We start from the raw sequence: 20,864 nt of genomic DNA, 5'->3' as shown, positions 1-20,864 counted from the left end.
AGTCCCAGAGCGTGCTCCCAGCATAGCCTGGCAGCTGTGGGGGTGGAATTGGGGGGCGTCTCTGACAGGTGACTCTAAGTGAGCCAAGCTCAGGAGGGGGAAGTGAGACCTAACACCCAAAGGAAGTGAAGGGTGGGCAGTTTTCTGGATCCTGAGCATGCAGAGATGGGACACCCAGTTCTGATGGAGGAAGGCGCTGGAGGCCTGGACTTCTGGGTCTGACGACTCTCAGCCCCCAGCCCTGGGCCTGGAAGAATCACCGTCTGGTCAAATTCTGATTCATTGAATGACAAGGTCAGACTGCTCCCTAGGTGGGCGAGGTGAGGAGGAGCCTTGGAGAATGGACAGAGCTGCCGATCTGCAGAAGAGCCAAGGTCTTGGTTCCCTAGCCAAACTCCGGCCTCCGCGAGAGGCAAGGGACGTGGTGGACATGTCCGCTCCGGTTGTCTGGGTTCCCGTCCTTGGCAGAGGCCGCCTCCGGGCTGTGCTGTCTAGAATCTTCCCAAAGGAGAGGCTGGGGGCCTCGACTGGAATCTGCGGGTGGATGGGCCGGAATGGGCGGGTCAGCACCCTCTGGCAGACCCTGAGGGCTGGAGGAGGCTTTCCACCAACCGCTGGAGCAGCCTGGCAACCAGGCTCTGTATGTCAACGCGGAGGGCGGATTCCTGGGTGGGGGAGCGCCCCCCAACCCCCAGACCGAGGGTCCGGGCTGCACCGCAGCGTGTGGGGCATAGCCAGGCTCGGCAGGTAGACCGTAGGTCAGACACCGAGGTCGTGGGAACTGATCGCCGGGGTCCAGCATGGCAGCTGGCGCTAGACCCCCACGTCCGCAGAAGGATCCGCTGGCAGATGGCCAGGTAGGCTGCCCGGGGCAGAGCCCTCTCGTGGGCCAGGAGGGCCTGGTGGGGGAGGGGGCAGTGTGGCCAGCCAGGGCTACCACCCTAGTTCCGGACAGCTAGGCGCAGCCCTGGGAAGGGGGCGGAGGGACTCCACCCCGGGCCTACCTGCTTGTGCCCTGCTTGTGCCGGGAGGGGCGGAGGCTGTGAACCAGCGGACAGCACCCCTCTCCTTCCCCCAGAGCCCTCGCCCCCTGTCCTGAGAGGCGGCGTAGAGCGGAGGGCCGCTGGGTCCTGGAAACAGGGAGTTCGCGGTTCCGGGTGGCTGGATGTGGGTTGCTCTTGGGTACGGCGTGCCCTGGCCATAATGGGTACCTGCCGCGCACCAGGAGCTCAGGATAGCAGAAAGTGCAGATACCCCAAAACCTAGGAATGGTGGTCTTCAGTCCCAGGAGTCTCCAGCCCCACCCCCAACTCCTGCTCCTGCAGGAATCAAAGTCCCTTATCAGTCCTGGGACTCCCGCCTCTCAGGTTCTACTTGGCCTGCGGCTCCCTGTCACCTCCATGGTAAACTGTCTCTCACACCCAGGTACCCGGGAAAGGAGTTGGTGGAACACGGGCCAACTCCAGGAGGCCTTACATTTGGGGAGAGGCAGATTGCAAGATGTGGGGTCAAGGCACTGGGTCCTGGACCACTGCTATCATGGAATCCACCAGTTCTCACCACCTCCCATGCCCGTTGTGTGAATTCCAAGCCTCTAGCTTCATCTCCCTCAGATCTGGGAGTCCTGGGTCCTGATCCCCTTTCCCTCAGACCTAGGAGTCAAAACCCTCAATCCCCTCATTCCTTTAGGCCTCTCCTTGCTGACATTCCTCCCCCAACTCTGGGCTTCTGCTAATTCACTTTTTCCTGCCAGCAGCCATGGGGGCGGTGCCTCGGCCCCCTACGTCATCTCTGTCTGATCTTCCGCCTAGTCTGTGTTCTTCAGCAGCCTTCTTCCTCTGCATCTGTCAAGATCTCTCCCATGGTGGCCTGGACCTGTCTGTTCTGTTTGCAGAACAGACAGCTGGTGATGTCCCCTGTGGCCATCTTCTGCCTGTCGGGCATACCGATGACCCCCGACACCTCCTCTTCCTGCCCCAAGCACCCTTCCTCTCTCCCAGGAACCTGGACTACCTCCCCAGGTGGGGCGGTATGCCACTCTGCTGACCCTGGTGTAGCTCGGTGGCTGCCAGGCCTTCATCCTGCCATCTATGCCTGCTGCCCCGGGCCCGGGTTCTGCATCGCCCTGCCCACACTGGTGCCCGGGGTGGACAGCCACATGCCTGGGCGGGAGCTGCACCTGCACGACCAGATGTCGCAGGCGCACACCTGCTTGAATGCCCCTTTGCCAAAGCTCGCCAGCCTCCCCTGCTCCTCGACCTTCTTCCACCATCTCCAGAAAGGGATCTGGAGCAGGTTCGCCCTGCATGACCATCTTCAGGACAAGGCCCAAGGTTTCCTGAGACAGCTCTACCTGCCCCGCACTGAGGACCCTGTGCACATCCGTGGGTCTCCATGGGTGCCGTGGGGACTACCTACCTGGAGGCTACGCCCCAATGCTGGAAGGGCATGCTGGGCGATCGCACCCACCCCCAGCAGGTCATAGGCTGATTCCAGGCGAGGCACGAAGACCCAGTGTTTGTGGTCACCATCAGGTGCATGGCGTGGTGTTGGGAAAATTGACACCTCCCAAGGGGATGTGGTCTTCGCTGGCGAGAGGCAGGAGAAATCCCCGGGGAGGGACTGACTTTGTGCTGCTCACACAAAGTCAACCATGACATCGTGACCCGTGGCACTTCCGGCTTCTGGGCTGTCTACCTGGCTGGTGGAGACGCCATCAACCTGGCCAACTTCACTCAGCCCAACTCCAGCTTTCTCGAGATCTTTAAGCCCGAGGCTGCCTTCTTGCCGGAGTGGGCAGTCATTAACGCAGACTTGTCTCCACTTCAGAAGTGGCCACCGAGCCTTTCTGAAATAGCCCAATCAATCTAGGGCCAGCATTCTGCATCTCCAGAGGCCTCGCAGCTTCTGGAGAAGCTTGTGGTGGCCCCACAGCAACTGAACACCCATTTCTAGAGCAATTCTAGTTGGCCAGACTTTGAGAGACGGGCTTCCTGCAACTGCCTGAACATTCTAGAAGCAGCAAAAGATATTTCCCTGATGACTGGCAATGTCCGGGGAGGCTCATGACAATTCTACAAGGCACAGAGCCTACTTGAGGCTTGCAGCCCCTATCCAGAGTCTTTCTAGATGGAACTGGGAATTCATCCCTCTAGAGTTACCCATTCCGGTCTTTTCTAGAAGAGACATTTCTTTTCTTCTGGGTCCTCAGGACTGAAGGAACTCATGGGCGTTCTAGGGCAAGCACTCACCAACTCCCCTTCTGTGTTTCTGGAGTGTTCTAGAAGGGGGTTTGCTCAAGAGAGGGCCAGTTCTAAGGCCCTTCTTTCTGGGATTCCAGATCACTTTAGTGAAGAATCGAATGAAGGTACGAGTAGAAGCTCAGCACCTCACTGCTGCCAGAATGATGGAAGACAAACAATGACACCTGTAGCTGGGCCACATTGTCAGAAGAGTAGAACTTTATCCGACCTCTTAGCCCCTGAGGGAAAAAAAAAAGCAAAGACTCTTTTTTGAGCAGATAAAACGTGGGAAGTGGGGGAGGATGATTGCTGAGATGCTGCAGTTCTGGAGTGAGGCTTTCCTCTTTTATTTTTTAAGCTTAAAAACTGCCCCAAACAGGTGCTGCCCATGTTAGCTCCAACTTCGGTTTGCCTCTCCCTAACAAGGATCTTTCCTCCTCTGCAGCCGGGCTGCTAGGGGTGATGGGATGGATCTTTCTGGAAGTCAGGTGGCATCAACGTGCCTTCTGGGCTTGCAGAAAGCTCCTGGCATTGGGCCTCTTGCCCACCGTTCGTAGTCTGTCTGCCCCTAGAGTCACAGAACCACTAAATCTGGCTTTGGGCAAGTGAAGAACAGAAAGACCCAAAGGTACGTAGACCTTAGACTGGCCTCCAACCCAAGCGGGAGCACCCTTGGCCAGGCACCGGCCAAGGACGATGGGATTCCTGACTCAGATTTCAGGAGACCCTTGATGCTTTTCGAAGGGGGTGAAGATAGACACCTTTACTACACAGTCGTCTAAGAATCTAACCCCCCTTACTAGTCCTCTTAGGGATCTCTGGGGGGAATTTCCCTACTTGTCTGCCACAGGTAGGAGGGAGAGAGACAAATTTAAAGTCCACATCACCAACTCATCTCTGTAGGTTTTTTGGAGTCTCATGTACATAAGTGTGTGTGTGTGTGTGTGTGTGTGTGTGTGTGTGTGTGTGTGTAGGAGAAAAGTACAGAACTTCCAGGGATTCTCATGACTCATGTCTTGGGGTATTGTCCCTGCTGAGATCTGGCAGACTCTTGTTGCCAGACTTGCTGTCCCTAAGCCCCAGATCCTTTTTCCGGACTCTCAGTATTGGCCCCCAGACCTCTCTTTCCTGTGGAACCTTGGCCTCCAGCCCCAGAGCCTGGGAGAGTGGGTAGAGAAGGAAGTGAGCACCGAGGGTAAATCTTGAACTACATTTCCCATAAAGCTATGGGGTTGGCGGCGGTCATCGGCTAGGGAGAGATCCCGGGGCCTTCTGGGAGTCATAGTCCTAGGGCTGGGAACGGCCCCTTCTCGCGTCTCCTTGGCTCGACGCCCGGGTTTCCCAAAGGTCGTGGGCATCGAGCCAGAAGGGATGGGCGCTGGGGCCCAGGGAGGGGAGGAAGCCGAAGGCGAGAATTCCGTCCCTTGTCTCTGCAAAGCCAAAGCGGACAGAGAAGTCCCCCCTTCGGGAGATGCTGGGAAAGGTCGGATCTTGACAGGAGGCCCCCTCTGTGACCTCAAGGAGCGATAGGCGGGGCCTCTGTTGCCGTCCAATCGGACTCAGAGTCGGGCTTCTGGGCGGGGCCGAGGGAGCCCCCAGGGAATATCCTTTGGGAATTCGGGATTCCGCTACGGAAGCCAGAAGGCGGAGGCTGTGGGACTTCCTTGTTAGACAGTGGCGAACTGTGACTCTGACCCAAGTCCAATGCTCTCTATACCACGCAACCAACCGTACTCTCGCCCCCAACAAAATCCTTAATTTCAGTAGTGGGAAAATATTAGAGTGGAAGGACGTGGCCCGGCCCTTCTCCCAGAGCCGTCGGAACCTGGACTCTGGCTCTTGGTCGAATCCCAGTGTTTTGAGGGTACAGCACTCTGGGGTCAAGGCCGGGCAGCGGCCGTTCAGGGTGCATCGGGACTTCTCGGTTTCCCGAAGGGTGTGCCCTGCAAATCGAGGGTCCGTTAGTCTCTCCGTTTAGCGCGCACGCCCTCTCCGCTGAGGGTGAGAGGACTTTCCCCTGCGGTCTGCGCAGAGCTCTGCGCACTTGGCCGAGATGGGGCCGCGACTTCCTCTCTTGGTGGTGGCGCTGGCCGGCTGCCTGCTTCCTGCCCGCGGTTGCGTCCAGTGTGATGTAAAGGTCATGGAGGCGCTAGACTCCTTGGAGAAGGACTACCTGCCTGGCCACCTGGAGGCCGAGCATCACGAAAACGTGATGCAAAGGGTAAAGCAGGCCGTGCAGGATTTCAAGGAACTGCCGTTTGACGAGGATGCCTTTCTGGGGGTCGTCGGTGAGGGCAGGATGGATCCCAGACAACTGGGTCCTGGGAAAGAAGGGGTCTGGGGCTAGGATTGCTGGGTGTAAGGGGCAGAGTCTCCGGGGTTCAGGAATGGAGCAGGCTGCGGTCCAGATTTTGTGGTTCCCTAGGACTAGCAAATACTGCTTCCCTACCCCGTTATCCTGAAATTTTAAGTCATAAAACTACAATTGCCAGAAAGCAGTGAGTGAATAATTCCTTAACCAGGCCTCCCCTGGCCTAGTGGCCCCACAGGTGTTGTAGTTTCTGACTAGGTGAGTGGATGGGTTAGGAACACTGGGATCTGGGGTTCTACCTCTCCCACAGATGAGTCCACACTGGAAAAGGCATCTTGGAGTTTGCTGAAGGATCTGAAACGCATCACGGACAGTGACGTGAAAGGTACATGCATGAAGGGGATGTGGGAGGAGCTCCAGAAAATCTGGGGAAGGCGATTTGCTACTGGTGATGCCTAGTCCAGCAGTTAGGTAGACTAGGGTCCTGGAGTCAGACGGCCTCGGTTCAAATTCGCCACTTCCTAGCTGTGTGGCCCTGGGCGAGGGATTTTGCAGCTTCATTACCTATGAAATGGACCATAACAGTGCCCTGGCCCCAGTTGTCGCTGAGCCAGTACGTTAAGTGGTCATTGGATTTCACTATCCTTCCCTGAGAAGGCCCAAAACCCCAGAATGCCAGGTGAACTTCCTGTACCTCACACCTGGGGTGGGGTGGGGGGACCATTCTGCCTCATCCTTCCTCCCAGGTGAGCTCTTGGTGAAGGAGCTGTTCTGGATGCTGAGCCTGCAAAAGGAGATCTTTGTCAAATACGTTGCTGAGTTCCAAAAAGAGGGTGAGGGAAGATGAGAGTCCTGGACCCCAGCACCCTCCTTCCACAGTCCGAGAGTCCCTGTCCCCAGCCCCCTGCTTCTCCCAGTCTGCTCCCTCAGTTCTCTCAACCCCCTCGTCCAGGCACCTATGTCTGTCCTCTCTCAGAGCCAGGAGTTCCAGCCCCAGCCTCTCCCTTTGCCTCTTCTCCCCCAATCCGCTTTAACGTAAAAATCTGATTCCCATTTTTTTTTTTTTTCCTTTCTGCCGAGGCAGCCTTTTGTCCCAACAAATGTGGTGAGTCTGGATTTTGGGAGCTGGTCCTCTCTCCTTCATCCCTGCCCCGTGAATACCTAGCCTCTTTCCTCTTCACTTTGGGTCTCATTTATTTTTTTCTCCGTGTCTGGGTCTCTAGTATTTCTTCTGCACCAGGGTCTTTTTGTAGAGCGCGGCCCATTCTATGTGCATTTTCCTGAGCCCAGTTAAACCCAGTTCCTATAAGGCTGCGCTCTAGCCCCGCCCCACCCTGCCCCTGGTCCTACCCTCTATTTTTAGCCACGCCTCTTAGTGGATGAATACGTCCTTGACCCTGCCCCTTCAGGTATGATGTTGCAGTCTCTGATCTGGTGCAGTAACTGCAAGAAGCAGATTCACGCTTGTCGGAAGTCCAGGGATTGCGGGGGTGAGAGCTGTGCCCAGGAGGAGGGCTTGGCGCAAGAGGGGCGGAGCGAGAATAGTGACCAAATCTGAAGGGGGCGGAGACTAGAGCCGGCTACGAGAAAAGGCGGGGTCCACCTACTGGAAGCGGGTTGGGGTAGGGCCAAGGACGATAAAGGAGCATTCCACTGTAACTCCCTATCTCCAGAGCGCGAAGTCAAGGTCCACGAAATGGAAGACATGATCCTGGACTGCGAGCTCAACTGGCATCATGCCTCCGAGGGCCTGACCGACTACAGCTTTTTCAGGGTGGGGCCCTCCAACACTCGTACCCCTTGAACTCCCACGTCCGTCAAGTCTTAATGAACCCCGTAGGCACGGGCCTTCACCTACGATCCCCGTGACCCATGACCTACCAGGTCTGGCTGCCAGTGACCCCTGGGGACCCCGTGCCCTGGCCAGTACATCCAGGACTCCCATGTCCCCCACCGAGGCCCCGTGATCTTCTTACCCCTGTGCTCCCCCAACCCCTGAATTCCCCAGGCCTCTGTGACCCCTTGAGCTTGGGTCTAGGTTTGGAAGAACAAGTCTGAGACCTTGGTGTCCAAGGGGAAACAGCCCACCCTGACAAAGACCATGGTGGATTCAAATGATGCCGGCACCTATCGCTGCCAGCTGGACACCGTGCAGTCCAGCCCAGCCACGATCATCCACTTTCACGTCTCAGGTCCGTGCTGGGGAGCCGAAAGAAGTCTGGGATCCAGCGTCCTGGGGTTCCGGACCGTGGGCTCCAGGGGCGTGGCCTATAAGAGCAGAACTTCCTATCGGGGTGTGGTTTCAGGCCACGAGGGTGGAGCTTCCTGCCCCGCGTGTGGCCTCTGGCCACAGTGGCAGGAGTCCCCTCTGGGTGTGTCCCCGCTGGGGTCCTGGGGCTGGTTAGTGTGCTGAAGTCTTGGCCTTCTTGCCTTCCTCCATCAGTGTTGCCCAAAAGAATCGTGGAGGAGGTACCATCATCAGACATTCCAAATGATGGTGAGGTGGCCCCAGACGAAGTGAACTGGGGTCCCACCCCGTCGACCACAACCTTCGAGTCTCCGTCACAGCCTCCGACCACTGAGAATATGCTGAAAGGCCGACTGGTCGGGATGATGATCTGGGGCTTTGTGGTGCTGCTGGCCGGCATCGCCACTGTGTGAGCTGTCCACTGGAGAACGCGGAGCTCGGAGCTCGGGGCGGAGCTCGGAGCTCGGGGCGGGAGCTTCTGGACCCCGCTAGAAAACAGGGAGGGGCTTCCCTAGGAGGGCGAAGCTTGGATAACTGCTAGACCAAGGTCAAATACAGGGAGGCCGGGACCTGATCCTTTCCCGCTGTTTGCACCCCACCCTCCCGCAGAACACTGTACTATCGGTCCGGAAAGGTCGTGGAGTCCATAAAGTCCTGGTTCGGCAATGGCCATGCCGCTGACGAGGACTCCTCGGACACAGAGAAAGAGGCCATAAAATCAAGGAGGGAATAAAGATTTATCTGGTTGTCTAAGTATTTGACTCACTCCTCCAGAAACTTGTTGTTTCTCCAAGAGAAGAGATCTGGGGATGGTCAGCCATCGGAGGGAGGAGGGGCTGGGAAACCGGCCTCCTGGGTCCTAGCAGAGGCCGATGGCTGCTCTGTAATTGTAGAATCCAGGAGCGGGGCAGGGCCAGCCCTGCCCAGATCTCCTCCCCCAGGCCCCATCCCCTCACAGGACGCCCCCTCCCCGCTCTTCCTGCCGTGTTTCCTCTTGCCTTTTCCTGTCCCCCACCCAGTGCTGGGAGCTGGGGCAGAGGAAAGGCTGAACGGGAGCAGTGGGGTCAGGAACCAACCCAGGCCAACGGAGCCAGGGCCCCCGGGTGCTGCTGGGACCCGAAGCAGGGTAAGAGTCCAGGACCCAGGAAGCTAGACCCCCTCCTCCCTCAGACTCAGGAGTCAGAACCCAGCCACCTCCCACCCAGCACTCAAGAGTCCAGGCCCCTGTCCTTCTCCTCTACCCAGACCCAGGAATCTCAGCCCCAGACCCCTCTTCCCTCTGACCCGAGTCCAGGCCCCCTTCCAGCCCATCCCCACCCCTCAGAGCCTCAGGAGTTGGGGCCTTGCCCACCCTCCCTCAGGGCCATGCTATCTGGAGAACGGAAGGAGGGCGGAAGCCCCCGCTTCGGGAAGCTCCATCTCCCCGTGGGCCTGTGGATCAATTCTCCCAGGAAGCAGCTGGCCAAGCTGGGGCGGCGCTGGCCCAGTGCCGCCTCTGTCAAGTGAGTGCCCGCCTCCTCTTACTCCTGCCCCGGCCCCACCTGCCTCCCATGCGTCCCTGTTTGTCCCAGTCCCTGCACTGGGTAATGCCAGGCCCCCTGAATGGTCAAGAGGACTGGTAGCGGGGAGGACACAGTGGGCCACAGTGATGTAAAGCCGGGCAGGGGAAGCGCTGGGCCTGGGGATGGGCCGAAGCCCGTGGACACGGGAATGGGGACCCAGAAGGAGCAGGAGTTTGATTCACTTTCCTTCCTCCCCTCCTTGCTCACTTCTGGGAACTCCCTTCCGTGGGACTCGCCTTTATTTATTAATTTATGCATTTATTTTATCTCTCTCCTTGCCTCCGGCCTCTGCCTAACCCCTCCCCCCCATCTCTGTACACCCTGTGTCTTTCACCCTCTTTCGGGTCTGTTTCCTCTCTCAATGGGTCTCTGCCCCCTCCCCCATCTGGGGCTTTGCCCGCCTCCCTCCTTCTCTACCCCCCTCGCCCGCCTCTGCGTGTCTTTTCGGGTCTCCCGCCCACGTCTCCGCTCCCCGGTGGGCTCCCAGGTCTTCGTCTTCAGACACGGGGAGCCGCAGCAGCGAGCCGCTGCCCCCGCCGCCGCCGCACGTGGAGCTGCGACGAGTGGGCGCGGTCAAGGCGGCCGGGGGAGCATCCGGGAGCCGCGCCAAGCGCATCTCCCAGCTGTTTCGGGGCTCAGGGACAGGGGCCACGGGATCTGGCGGCGCGGGAGGTCCTGGGACTCCGGGGGCCGCGCAGCGCTGGGCTAGCGAGAAGAAGCTTCCTGACCTGGCGCCGTGCGTGGTCCCCGAGCCCCCACTGGCCGCCCGTGCCACGACGCCCCCGGGAGTCCTCAAGATCTTTGGCGCGGGACTGGCTTCGGGCGCCAACTACAAGAGCGTGCTGGCCACGGCGCGCTCCACCGCACGCGAATTGGTGGCCGAGGCGCTGGAGCGCTATGGGCTGGCTGGCAGCCCCGGCAGCGGCCCGGGCGAGAGCAGCTGCGTAGACGCCTTCGCGCTGTGCGACGCGCTGGGCCGGCCAGCGGCAGGCGGCGTGGGCAACGGCGAGTGGCGGGCGGAGCACCTGCGCGTGCTGGCCGACTCGGAGCGCCCACTGCTGGTGCAGGAGCTGTGGCGGGCGCGGCCCGGCTGGGCGCGGCGTTTCGAGCTGCGCGACCGCGAGGAAGCGCGCCGCCTGGAGCAGGAGGCTTTCGGGTCTTCCGACAGCGAAGGTGAGACGGCGCGATCTGGGGGGCGGAACCTGCTGGATGGGGTGGGGCCAATGGGGGGATAGGCTGGGGCATGGGGCGGGGCTCGTCGGAAGAGGACTGGGAGGTACCTATAGCGCTCGGTCAAGTAGGGGGCGGAGCTAGGGCCGGACCTTGGTCAACCCGATTGGCTGGGCCTGAAGACTATGCTCCTTGGGGTACTTGCAGAGCCGATGGGCGGGACCTAATGGGCTGGGGCGGGGCCTGCAGAATAGAGTAGCCTGGAGCGAGAGGTGTTGGGCCCAGCGGCCGAAAGGTGGCGGGAGTCCCCATGGCGGAAGGTCTTCAGAGCAATAGGTTGAAGTCGTCCGTAAGGGGCGGAGTTCTGCGGATGGAGAGAAGAACGGGGAGGGACCTGGAGAGCAGAGAATTGGGCCACTAGGTCAGAGCCGAAAAATGGGCGCGGCCCGAGAGGGGCGAGTCTTGGGGCTGGTGGCCTTAAGCCCAGCTGGCTGCGAAGTGGGAGGAAGGGTGCTTGAGGGTGGCGTCTGGGAAATGAAGAGGTTCTTGGTAGAGGCCAGGGAAGGTTACGCTTACTTTTTGTCCTGGTCCTTGCAAAGACTGCACCTGCAGCAGGAGGTGGCGCCAACGGTGATACAGCAAGCCTGGGTGGGGCCTGGCTCACAGGGCTGGGGGCCGCTCCGGGATTCCTGTAACTGCCTTTCTGTTTCCGAGTTTCCTTTTGGGAGACAGAGTGCTGTGGCTTTGAACTCGGGCTAGGATTCCAATCCTTTCTTATCCAGTCGAACTCAGCAAAATCCTAGGTGAAGATTCATTGATAATGTATTAAAGCGTTTTAGTACAGTACTTGGCACGCAGTAGTTGCTTAATAAAGAATGACAAAAATGACCATCATCGTCCTTTTTTTTTTTTTTCCTTCGAAAAGCATTCAATGGTGACTACTCTTGGCCACACTTTATTTAGGGCACTGGGGGAATACAGTGGGGACATTAACAGGTGAAGCTCCTCCCTCCTAGATGTCACAGCTTAGTGAGAAACACACCAGTTCACTCCTTGGGTTCATTTCCACTAGGCGCCTACTTTGTGCCAGGGCTGTGCTGGGCCAGACAAAGCCCAGAGCGCCCAGTGGGGCCGTTCTCTGGGGTGGTTTCTCCTTCCCTGGGGGCAGGGTCTTTTCTGTTCACTGCGAAGTCTCTAGTGCCTTGAACAATGCCTGGCACATAGTAGGTGTTCAAAAGCTAGTAGTTGAAAGAATGAATGAGTTTCTGAGCAAGACGGGTAGGAGTCGGGGCGGAAAGTGTGTTCCAGGCACAGGGCACAATATATGCAAAAACCTAAGCGTGAGAAGCAGCCTCACCTCTCTGTGGCCAATTCGTGGTCTCTTGAAAACCTCCAGCTCTCTGAGTCTCTCTGCAGTCTCTGCCTGCCTGATCGCTCTCCATCTCTCTCCGCAGGCTCGGGCCCCACCTTGTGGCGGCCACAGAAGAACCGCTCGCGAGCGGCATCCGGTGGGGCAGCGCTGGCCAGCCCCGGCCCGGGGTCGGGGTCAGGGGCCTCGACTGGGTCGGGGGGCAAGGAGCGCTCGGAAAACTTGTCCCTGCGGCGCAGTGTGTCGGAGCTCAGCCTGCAGGGGCGGCGGCGGCGGCAGCAGGAGCGCAGGCAGCAGGCACTTAGCATGGCTCCAGGGGCAGCCGACGCCCCAATCGGACCTGCAGACCCCGGCGACTTCGATCAGTTGACCCAGTGCCTCATTCAGGCCCCCAGCAACCGCCCCTACTTCCTGCTGCTCCAGGGCTACCAGGACGCCCAGGTAGGAGAGTCCTATGCTCCACCCTCCGGTTAAAGGGCGAAAAAACTACAACTCCCAGAACTCAAGTAATGGTAGTCTCAGGCATGCTGCAAACCGTAGTCCCAGCCAGGTAGGAGCTATCGTTGTCAAAGAGGAGAGTAGAGATGATGGATAGATGGCTGATAAAGATTTCGCTGGTGGGACAAAGTCGGGGAAAAGCGCTGACTTCCTCAAGAGAGAGTAAAAAGGAGATCGCCTTAAAAGCATCTATTTCTTGAGGGGGAGTAATGGAAGGGTCTATGTTCTGGGGGTTGGAGATAGATAATTTGATGCCTGGAATCGTCTGGGGAAGCCTATGTTTTGTGGGGAGGAGTGGACTAATCCATTTTTTAAAGGTGATGTTTGACACTGGAACTATTTGACCATTGCTGTTGGGGGCAGGTAATGCTGATACTTCTGACATCTTTGAGTGGCAATTGAACTTGTTTGAGTGTTAGGGAGTAGAGAGGGAGGAAGGATTAACAGTTGGGGGCCAGCAGGGATTTATTTCATTCACGGAAATGTAATGTTTTCTTGGAAATACATTCCACTTGTGTGGCGATTTATAAGACTTCTCCTTATGGCGGTGTCTGCCTTTGGGTAACAGTGGTACAGCCAAGCTTGACAGGTGCTGTTGCAGTCTAAGGGAAAGCCCACTCTAGACAGAGGTGGGGCTCACCGAACCATCCCGCTTTTAGTGTCAGAGGGATCCAATTGGGTTAGGCAGCTTAGCTGTGTGTATGGATGAGAGGTTAAGACCATCTGGAGAAGAGCTCGCATGGAAGAATTCACTCCTTCGGTGGGGCAACAGGATTGGGCAAGTTCATTGGAGGAAAGGGTCTGCATATACTATAGCAGCCCAGCCCTGCGGACAAGGTTGGAGAAAGGACGGTCTATTCTGGAAGGTGGTCAAATTGGAAGGACCTATGGGAGGTACCCCCACTGCTCCCTTTGGCCTTTCCTCTGCCTCACCTTCCCAGTCTGTTTGGGGAAGAGGGGAAAATGCCGGAAACATCCATTCATGAGAAATTTCTTTGTGAGAAAGAGGCTTTCTTGGAAGTGCTCATTCCTTGGGAACAGGAGTAAGAGGTTACTCTTTTATAGAAAGGAACTTATTTGCACTTCTCTATTTATGGGTGGCTGTAGCCCGAGAGTTCATTGTATGTGCCATGGAAGCATCTCTCATGTTATAGAACAGGAGAACCTGTGTTAGAAAGGGGGTCCGTGTATCTTGGATCATTCCATTCCTTTAGACTGGGATGAAAAACGAGAGTGTCTATCTTCATTAGGTAGTCGGCCTGGAAAGGTCCATTTTTCTAGAAGGCAGATGAGCTAAGCCATAGTAGAAGAGGTTTCCTTGGAAACATCCCTATCTGTGGGATAAAGGTGACAAGAGAGTTCAGTGTAGGAAGAGGATTATGACTATCAGGATGACTCTTCTCTCAGGCGTGAATGGAAAACAGTTCAAGAAGAGGGTTAGGCTTAGTTCTTCCATTTTTAAAGGATGGAGATGGGGGAGTCATTTATAGGAAGGGGTCTTCTGGAATGCACCTCTTCTTTTGGTGGGTGAAACGGGACACTCCATTGTAAGAGGAGGGTCTCCTTGAACACATCTGTTTATAGGTGGGATTACCAGAAGTGCCACTCTATAGAGATCTCCTTGGAGACGTCCTTTTCTGGGATGGAACTAGTAAGGGAAGGGAGAGTGTCTTTGGAAGCCTCCGTTCTGGGGGTGGAAAAACGGGCACGCAGGGCCCGGGGTAGAGAAATGGTAGTGTGGCCTGGAGAAAGGATTCCTGGGGGAGGGAAGGGAGGGGAGCAGTCCATTTTAGGAATGATGTGCATCATCCTTGGAAGCGCCCATTCTCTGGACTAGACGTTATGGGAGAGTCCACTGTTGGAAGGGATCGCCTTGAAAGAGTCAGTTGGAAAAAGATGTGGGAAGTGTCCATTCTCTGAGGGAGGATAGTAGTAGACCTCATGGAAGGGTTTCCTTGTCGGTATCCGGTCTTCGGGCTGGGTGTCATGGGACAGGCCGCCACCGGAAATGCCTTGGAAGAGTCCATTCCTGGAAAATGGGGAAACCGGCGAGTCCCGTGGGATCCCAGGAGATCTCCTTGGAAGTGTTCACGCCAGGGAGGTGGTTGATGGGAGAGTGGATTGTGGGAAAGGGATCTCTTTGGAAGCGTCCGGTTCACGGCGGAGCGCACGATCTCAGGCGCATCATCGTCACTTTCCCTCCAGGACTTCGTGGTATATGTGATGACGCGCGAGCAGCACGTGTTCGGCCGGGGTGGGAACGCCTCTACCCGTGGTGGGTCCCCGGCCCCGTATGTGGACACCTTTCTCAACGCTCCAGACATCCTGCCGCGGCACTGCACCGTGCGTGCGGGCCCCGAGTCCCCGGCCATGGTGCGCCCATCCCGGGGAGCCCTGGTCACGCACAACGGGTGCCTCCTACTGCGGGAGGCGGAGCTACACCCGGGCGACCTGCTGGGGCTGGGAGAACACTTCCTGTTCATGTACAAAGACCCCCGCACCGGGGGCTCGGGGCCTGCGCGGCCGCCATGGCTGCCCTCGCGCCCCAGGGCCGCGCCCCCGGGCCCTGGCTGGGCCTTCTCCTGCCGCCTGTGCGGCCGTGGCCTGCAGGAGCGCAGCGAGGCGCTGGCTGCCTACCTGGATGGACGCGAGCCTGTGCTGCGCTTCCGGCCGCGCGAGGAAGAGGCCCTTCTGGGCGAGATTGTGCGTGCTGCGGCCGCGGGCTCTGGGGATCTGCCACCGCTCGGGCCAGCCACGCTGCTAGCTCTGTGTGTGCAGCATTCGGCCCGGGAGCTGGAGCTGGGCCACCTGCCACGACTGCTGGGCCGTCTTGCGCGTCTCATCAAGGAGGCCGTCTGGGTGAGCACCCCTAACCACTGTCCAGCCCCTTTTATGCCCCAGGTCCTTTTCCCAGCCTCCCCTCACCACCTTCCACCCCAGTACTGTAGTTGGGTGAGGCGAAACTACCTCTCCCGTGATGCCTCAGGAAGAGCTTGGACTGTTAAGAAAGGGGTCCCCTGGGCCGGTGGGAGTTGTGGATTAATCCTCTGTGCTTGAAGAGAAGGCAGTACCTGCTTTTGCAGTGTCGAATAATGGCAGAATCCATTTTGGGAGTTGGGGGAGTGAGGGAAGAAGAGATCCCATTGGATGAAAAGTTGCAAGAGACAATAGTGAGAGGTGGCCCCAGCGGCAGCCCATTGGGTCTGAAGCCTGGAGCGGTGGTGGGCGAGACCATTCTCAGAGGAGAGGTAGAATGAACCCGCTAGACCTACGGAGAGAAGCTCCAGGAAGAAGTCCTGGGTAGGGCGGGAAGCGGGGAGAAGGTTACATACTAATAGGCTCAGGACTATTAGAAGATTTAGAAAGTTTCCTGGGGGTGAGAAGTAACTCTATGTGAGCAGAACTGGACCTGAGGGAGATAAACCACTCATAATCATGTGTTTTAAAAGAGAAGAGAAGAGACCATTCTGACACTTGAGAGTAGAGACCATTTGAAAAGTGGGGAGAGTCTCTTGTCAAAAAAGGTGCTTCCGGAAAAACCAGGGCATTACCTGGCAGGCCTTCCGCCCCACCCCGCTTACCTTCATTCTGATCTTATCGTTCTACAGGAAAAGATTAAAGAAATTGGAGACCGTCAGCCAGAGAAGTAAGAGAAATTCTGGGGAGAAGGGCCTAGTGGGGTGCAGGGGTTGGGATGTGCAGTCAGTTCCGTGTTCATGCCACGTGTGTCTTAGTGCAAGTTCCTGCTCTTTCTTCCTTGGGACTCGACTTTTACAGCTGTGAAATGGGGGTTAGATTCAATCCCCAATTAGACCTACATCTCGGGGTTTGGACACTATGGTGGGTAGTGCAAGGATCACGGGTCCTTTTCTCCTTCCACAGCCACCCTGAGGGGGTCCCTGAGGTGCCTTTGACTCCCGAGGCTGTGTCTGTGGAGTTGCGGCCACTCATGCTGTGGATGGCCAACACCACAGAGCTGCTGAGCTTTGTGCAGGAGAAGGTGCTAGAGATGGAGAAGGAAGCGGACCAGGAGGGTGAGCTCGGGCCCAAACCCAGGCCTGTCCAAGCCCCTCGTTGTTCCCTGCACCTGGGGACCTGGGCTCCTCCTGCCAGCCTCTAGCCCCGCCAGCCTCTAGCTCTCCCTCTCACCCCCAGGCCTATCCTCAGACCCACAGCTCTGCAATGACTTGGAATTATGTGACGAAGCCATGGCCCTCCTGGATGAGGTCATCATGTGTACCTTCCAGCAGTCTGTCTACTACCTCACCAAGGTTGGCCTTGACCCTTGCTTCCTGTTTGGCATAACCTCACTTCCCATTTGAACCACGTCACATTGCTCTGATGTCGCTTCCTATTTGACCTCACAATATTTCCTGTTTCTCTGACATCACTTCCCATTTTGCTGTTCTGACACCACTTCCTGTTTGAGCCTACATCACTTCCTGCCTTTCTTGCTTCTCTTAATAGTCTGCTCTTAATAGTCTGGCCTCACTAACTGGTTATATTGCCATTAATATTTTCTCAAACATCCTTTTTCTAAATCCACTATTCAATCGCTGATAAGTCAGATGACTGATGATAGACAGAGGAATAGATGGTATATATAGATCAAATAATGTTGGGCACTGTCATTTAAACGTCCTATTTAATCAGGTCTCACTTCCTGTGTTTGCTGACTTCACTTCCTATCGCTCTGAATTCACTCCCTTTTGGGAGCCACAGGTGTTTTTCACCTGGGAATGTCCATCCTACAGGACCTACTTGCTGCCCCACCACCATCTTTGACCTTAATATTGTTTCTTGGAATTCTCAGGGTTTGTGGCTGATAATGGGCCTGAGTCCCTCTCTGTAAAGTGAAAGATCTTTTGGGACAGATAGTGTGCGTTCCTTGAGGAGCCTTGATTTGGGGAGCCCTTTCCTCCAAACCCTTACTTCCGGTACATCTCTGCCTAGTGTGGTTTTATTTCATTTCTGGCTCTGACCTCATTTCCTGTCCGTGGCCTGATCTCACTTTCCACTGGCTAACTGCCACCCCACTCCCACTTCCTGGCTCTCTATTCTTTTTTTTTTCCTTCGGGAATTCTGGATAAATAATTCTTTGACTGAAGGGGGCCTCTTTGTTCAGCATCCTTTGTCCTCCATGAACTTTCTTTGTTGAGAAACTTTAAATCCGGTAAGGCACCAGAGGTGGTCTTAAAATACCCAAGAAATTTCTGGAAAGCCTTTCTTAAGACTTGAGGTATTCCAGGCCTCATGAATGCTAGAAACCCAACTGGAAAGTAGGAATTTGCTCATGGAGACCTCTAGGGTGTTGAAGATAAAATGGACTACAATTCCCAGAAAACTTTGGTGGCGCTCCCCAGTGTCTTCATGGCCTACCACCCTGAAACTTCCAGAGATTTGAGTCTTATCACTGGCATCTTTTTATCTCCTCAGACTCTGTATTCAACGCTGCCTGCTCTTCTGGATAGTAACCCTTTCACCGCTGGGGCGGAGCTGCCGGGGCCCGGAGCAGAACTGGAGGCCATGCCTCCAGGCTTGAGACCCACCCTGGGCGTGTTCCAGGCAGCCCTGGAGCTGACCAGCCAGTGTGAACTGCACCCGGACCTTGTGTCTCAGACTTTCGGTTACTTGTTCTTCTTCTCCAATGCATCCCTTCTCAACTCGCTGATGGAACGAGGTGACGGTGGGACCGGGAGGGAGTGGGGAGGCAGACAGGAGCCACTGAGACACGTCAAGTCGGACACACCACTGGCTCAGGTCTCACCTTCTGGGACTCTGGAGAACCAGCTCCCGAGCCTGGCAGGCAGGAGTGCGGAATGCAGGCACCCATTGGCCCTGCTATCATTTTCCCACAGGTCAAGGCCGACCTTTCTATCAATGGTCTCGAGCCGTCCAAATCCGAACCAACTTGGACCTTGTCTTGGACTGGCTACAGGGGGCTGGGCTGGGTGACATTGCCACTGAGTTCTTCCGGAAACTCTCCATGGCTGTGAACCTGCTCTGTGTGCCCCGCACCTCCCTGGTCAAGGTGATTTTTGACCCCTGACCTCTGACTCCTCAGTCATCCTCTATTCAGTTTACCCTTAGATCTTCCCATGGACTCCAGGTTGTTCTCAGTCCCAGCTCAGACAGTGTGGATGAAAGAAACCAGCAGCAAGAATGTCCAACCTGGGTTACATCTGAATCCCAATGGGACTTATTAAGAGTGGTTCCCAGGGTCCCCTCCCTCAGACATGCTGATTGAAGAGGTCTGGTATGAGACCAAGGCATGTGATGGTTAAAACATAAACTGCCAGATACTGTTTAGCACTTCTAGCGGAATGCTGACTAAGCCCCGTGAAGTAGGTTATTGACAATTTTTTTTCAGGCAAGGAAACTGAAAATTAGGATAGTTCACTTGATTTCATTTATTTATTTTTACTTGTCGAACTTTTACAGAGCATTTAATAAGCACCGGGCAGTGTTCTAAGAACTTTATAATCTTGCATATTCAATCTTTAACCACCCTAGAAGGTAGCCCCTGATCTCCTCAATTTAAAGATAAGGAAATTGAGGCACAGTGACTTGCTAGAAAGTAGTAAGTCACCAGGCTGGAGTTTTTGAACCCAAGCAATCCGGGTCCAGAATCTCTGCTTTTAACCACACTGATGATTCTGATGGCAGCAAGGGTAGGTGTAAATATTTTCAGATACAAAAAGTGGCCACGGTGGAATAGTAACTCCCCAAGCACGTCACCAGCTTCAATAACATAAATGAATGGCCGATTTTTGCCTCCTCTCCACCCCTGCCTACTCCTATCTTTATTTATTCCAAAGCAAGTCACATTTTTTTTTTTTTGCACCCACCCCCTTCATGGAGGCCTCCTATGTAGGGTTTCTCAGACCAAAGATTTCCCACCTCATCTCCCCACCAGGCTTCGTGGAGCAGCCTACGAACTGACCACCCCACACTGACCCCTGCTCAGCTCCACCATCTGCTCAGCCACTACCAGCTGGGTCCTGGCCAAGGGCCACCACCTGTTTGGGACCCTCTGCCTACAGAGCGAGATGCTGTGGAAACAGGTGAGGAGAAATGGGGACAGAGGCATTGGGACTATCAGCTTTACTCTGTCCTCAGGCCCTAGGAATCCATAGCCCCAGCCCTTTCCTCTTTCTGACCCAGGATTTTGGACCTCTAGCCCTCTCCTCCTGCAGGACCTCAGTACTGGACCTCAACCCTTTTCTCTGCCAGGGTACAGGAGTTCAAGCCCCCAGCTCCTTTTTTCCTAGGGGTTTCAGCGCCCCCAAGCTGCTTCCTCCCACAAACTACCCTCCCCATTATCTAGAAGTCCCGGCTCCAGGCCCCTTCACTCGAAACAATCCGTAAAACCAAGTAAAACCTTGGACTTCCGTCCTCGTGGGCCCAAGAACCATACGCCATCGGCCGTTTCCCAGGCAACGGGGCCTTTCATAGTCTGAACTACAACTCCCATAATGCTTGCGGACTCCAAGAGTTGGATTCGCGTGGATCCCGCTCTAGGAGTTATTGAGGGTTGAAGTTTCTCTTTCCTTCGTGCGTGATGTAGCCTCGGCTTTTTCCGACACTGCTGCCTGATGCCCATTTTCAGAATTTAACTCCGTCTTCTTCGCCCTTATAGGGGACATCTTTGAAAGCTTCTCCTCCCATCCTCCCCTCATCCTGCCTTTGGGCAGCTCGCGCCTGCGCCTCACGGGTCCCGTGACGGACGACGCCCTACATCGTGAACTGCGCAGGCTCCGCCACCTCCTCTGGGATCTTGAGCAACAGGAACTGCCGGCCAATCACCGCCACGGGCATCCCGTGGCCACGTCGCCGTGAAAGCCAATAGCAGACCAGCGCGCGAACCTTAACGGTTCCTCGGGTTCTAACCAGCGCGGAGCCTTCCGGGAATTGTAGTTCTTGCCCCGCGTGGAATGCTGGGAGTTTGCGTTTTCTGGTCGGTGAGGATGGGACAGTGGGAAGACGGGCTTGGGGTTTGAGTGCCAGGAGCAATAAACGTATCTGTGGTATTGGCGACGCCTCTCTTGTTGAGACCCGGGAGCGCTAGTGATGATGGTTTTCTGCGGAATATTTGCCTGGAGCCTTGGGCTCTTGCCGAGTCCGAGGAGGTATATATAGCCACGGCCTCAGCTTTCCCTTTTGCACGTAATCCAACCCAGGAGCACGAGAGTGTCCCACGAATCTCAGGCCAGAGCTCTAAGCTCGCTGGGCCGAATACCCGGCCCTCAGTCCTGCCAGTGGGAGCCAGCCATCTTCTCGTTTTGATCCCCTAAGTTCATACTCCAGCCCCTCCTCCCTCTGACCCAGGAGTCTGGGTTCCCCGCCCCTCTTCTGGACCTTTCTGCCTGTCGGAAACACTGCGGAGTCCCAACGCCTCTGGTCCCTATTCCCAGCATCCGGAGCCTGGGTCCCCGACCCGCTTCTCCCTCAGACCCAGGAGTCC

At 56.3% G+C, this 20,864-nt stretch overlaps 3 protein-coding genes across 6 annotated transcripts; all 3 read left to right on the top strand.

The window, feature by feature from the left end:
* The first annotated feature begins 9 nt into the window (after positions 1–9).
* Positions 10–8,687, top strand: IZUMO1 (izumo sperm-egg fusion 1). Of its 3 annotated transcripts, none has more exons than XM_016122440.2 (9): positions 10–320; positions 5,864–5,938; positions 6,300–6,386; positions 6,638–6,658; positions 6,963–7,043; positions 7,227–7,327; positions 7,592–7,745; positions 7,997–8,210; positions 8,411–8,663. In XM_016122440.2, exons 1-9 carry the CDS (start codon positions 287–289, stop codon positions 8,532–8,534), a joined length of 891 nt encoding a protein of 296 aa, XP_015977926.2. In that variant the 5' UTR covers positions 10–286; the 3' UTR covers positions 8,535–8,663. The 3 variants fall into 3 exon arrangements, with proteins under 3 accessions (XP_015977926.2, XP_015977924.2, XP_015977923.2); XM_016122438.2 differs by having other exon boundaries at positions 10–374; XM_016122437.2 differs by lacking the exon at positions 10–320 and adding an exon at positions 5,286–5,530 and having other exon boundaries at positions 8,411–8,687.
* On the top strand, positions 1,757–2,902 carry FUT1 (fucosyltransferase 1 (H blood group)). The gene is given in 8 exon segments (XM_016122433.2): positions 1,757–1,887; positions 1,889–2,019; positions 2,021–2,100; positions 2,103–2,376; positions 2,378–2,414; positions 2,416–2,558; positions 2,560–2,621; positions 2,624–2,902. Coding segments are annotated over 8 exon segments (1,104 nt in total). The 5' UTR covers positions 1,757–1,758; the 3' UTR covers positions 2,872–2,902.
* Positions 8,688–8,807: 120 nt separating the features above from the next.
* On the top strand, positions 8,808–20,437 carry RASIP1 (Ras interacting protein 1). Of its 2 annotated transcripts, none has more exons than XM_016122431.2 (12): positions 8,808–8,927; positions 9,163–9,303; positions 9,851–10,536; positions 11,988–12,343; positions 14,606–15,259; positions 16,009–16,046; positions 16,283–16,434; positions 16,568–16,671; positions 17,837–18,080; positions 18,259–18,431; positions 19,317–19,464; positions 20,040–20,437. In XM_016122431.2, the coding sequence occupies exons 2-12, from the start codon at positions 9,167–9,169 to the stop codon at positions 20,237–20,239; spliced, it is 2,892 nt and encodes a 963-aa protein (XP_015977917.2). In that variant the 5' UTR covers positions 8,808–8,927; positions 9,163–9,166; the 3' UTR covers positions 20,240–20,437. The 2 variants fall into 2 exon arrangements, with proteins under 2 accessions (XP_015977917.2, XP_036087661.1); XM_036231768.1 differs by having other exon boundaries at positions 8,809–8,927; positions 16,556–16,671; positions 20,040–20,434.
* Positions 20,438–20,864: the final 427 nt, after the last annotated feature.

This window comes from Rousettus aegyptiacus, unplaced genomic scaffold, assembly GCF_014176215.1.
Source record: "Rousettus aegyptiacus isolate mRouAeg1 unplaced genomic scaffold, mRouAeg1.p scaffold_m13_p_14, whole genome shotgun sequence".
Lineage (NCBI taxonomy): Eukaryota > Metazoa > Chordata > Mammalia > Chiroptera > Pteropodidae > Rousettus > Rousettus aegyptiacus.
The sequence above is the reverse complement of the archived record's forward strand: the minus strand, read 5'-3'. Positions and strand labels throughout refer to the sequence as shown.

Coding starts and splice junctions, on each gene's coding strand:
- IZUMO1 (XM_016122437.2), top strand. CDS start 5,296: ATGGGGCCGCGACTTCCTCTCTTGGTGGTGGCGCTGGCCGGCTGCCTG. Junction 7,746..7,996: donor CATCCACTTTCACGTCTCAG/GTCCGTGCTGGG, acceptor TTCCTCCATCAG/TGTTGCCCAAAAGAATCGTG. Junction 8,211..8,410: donor CTGGCCGGCATCGCCACTGT/GTGAGCTGTCCA, acceptor ACCCTCCCGCAG/AACACTGTACTATCGGTCCG.
- RASIP1 (XM_036231768.1), top strand. CDS start 9,167: ATGCTATCTGGAGAACGGAAGGAGGGCGGAAGCCCCCGCTTCGGGAAG. Junction 16,672..17,836: donor CTGTCTACTACCTCACCAAG/GTTGGCCTTGAC, acceptor TTATCTCCTCAG/ACTCTGTATTCAACGCTGCC. Junction 19,465..20,039: donor GCGAGATGCTGTGGAAACAG/GTGAGGAGAAAT, acceptor TCGCCCTTATAG/GGGACATCTTTGAAAGCTTC.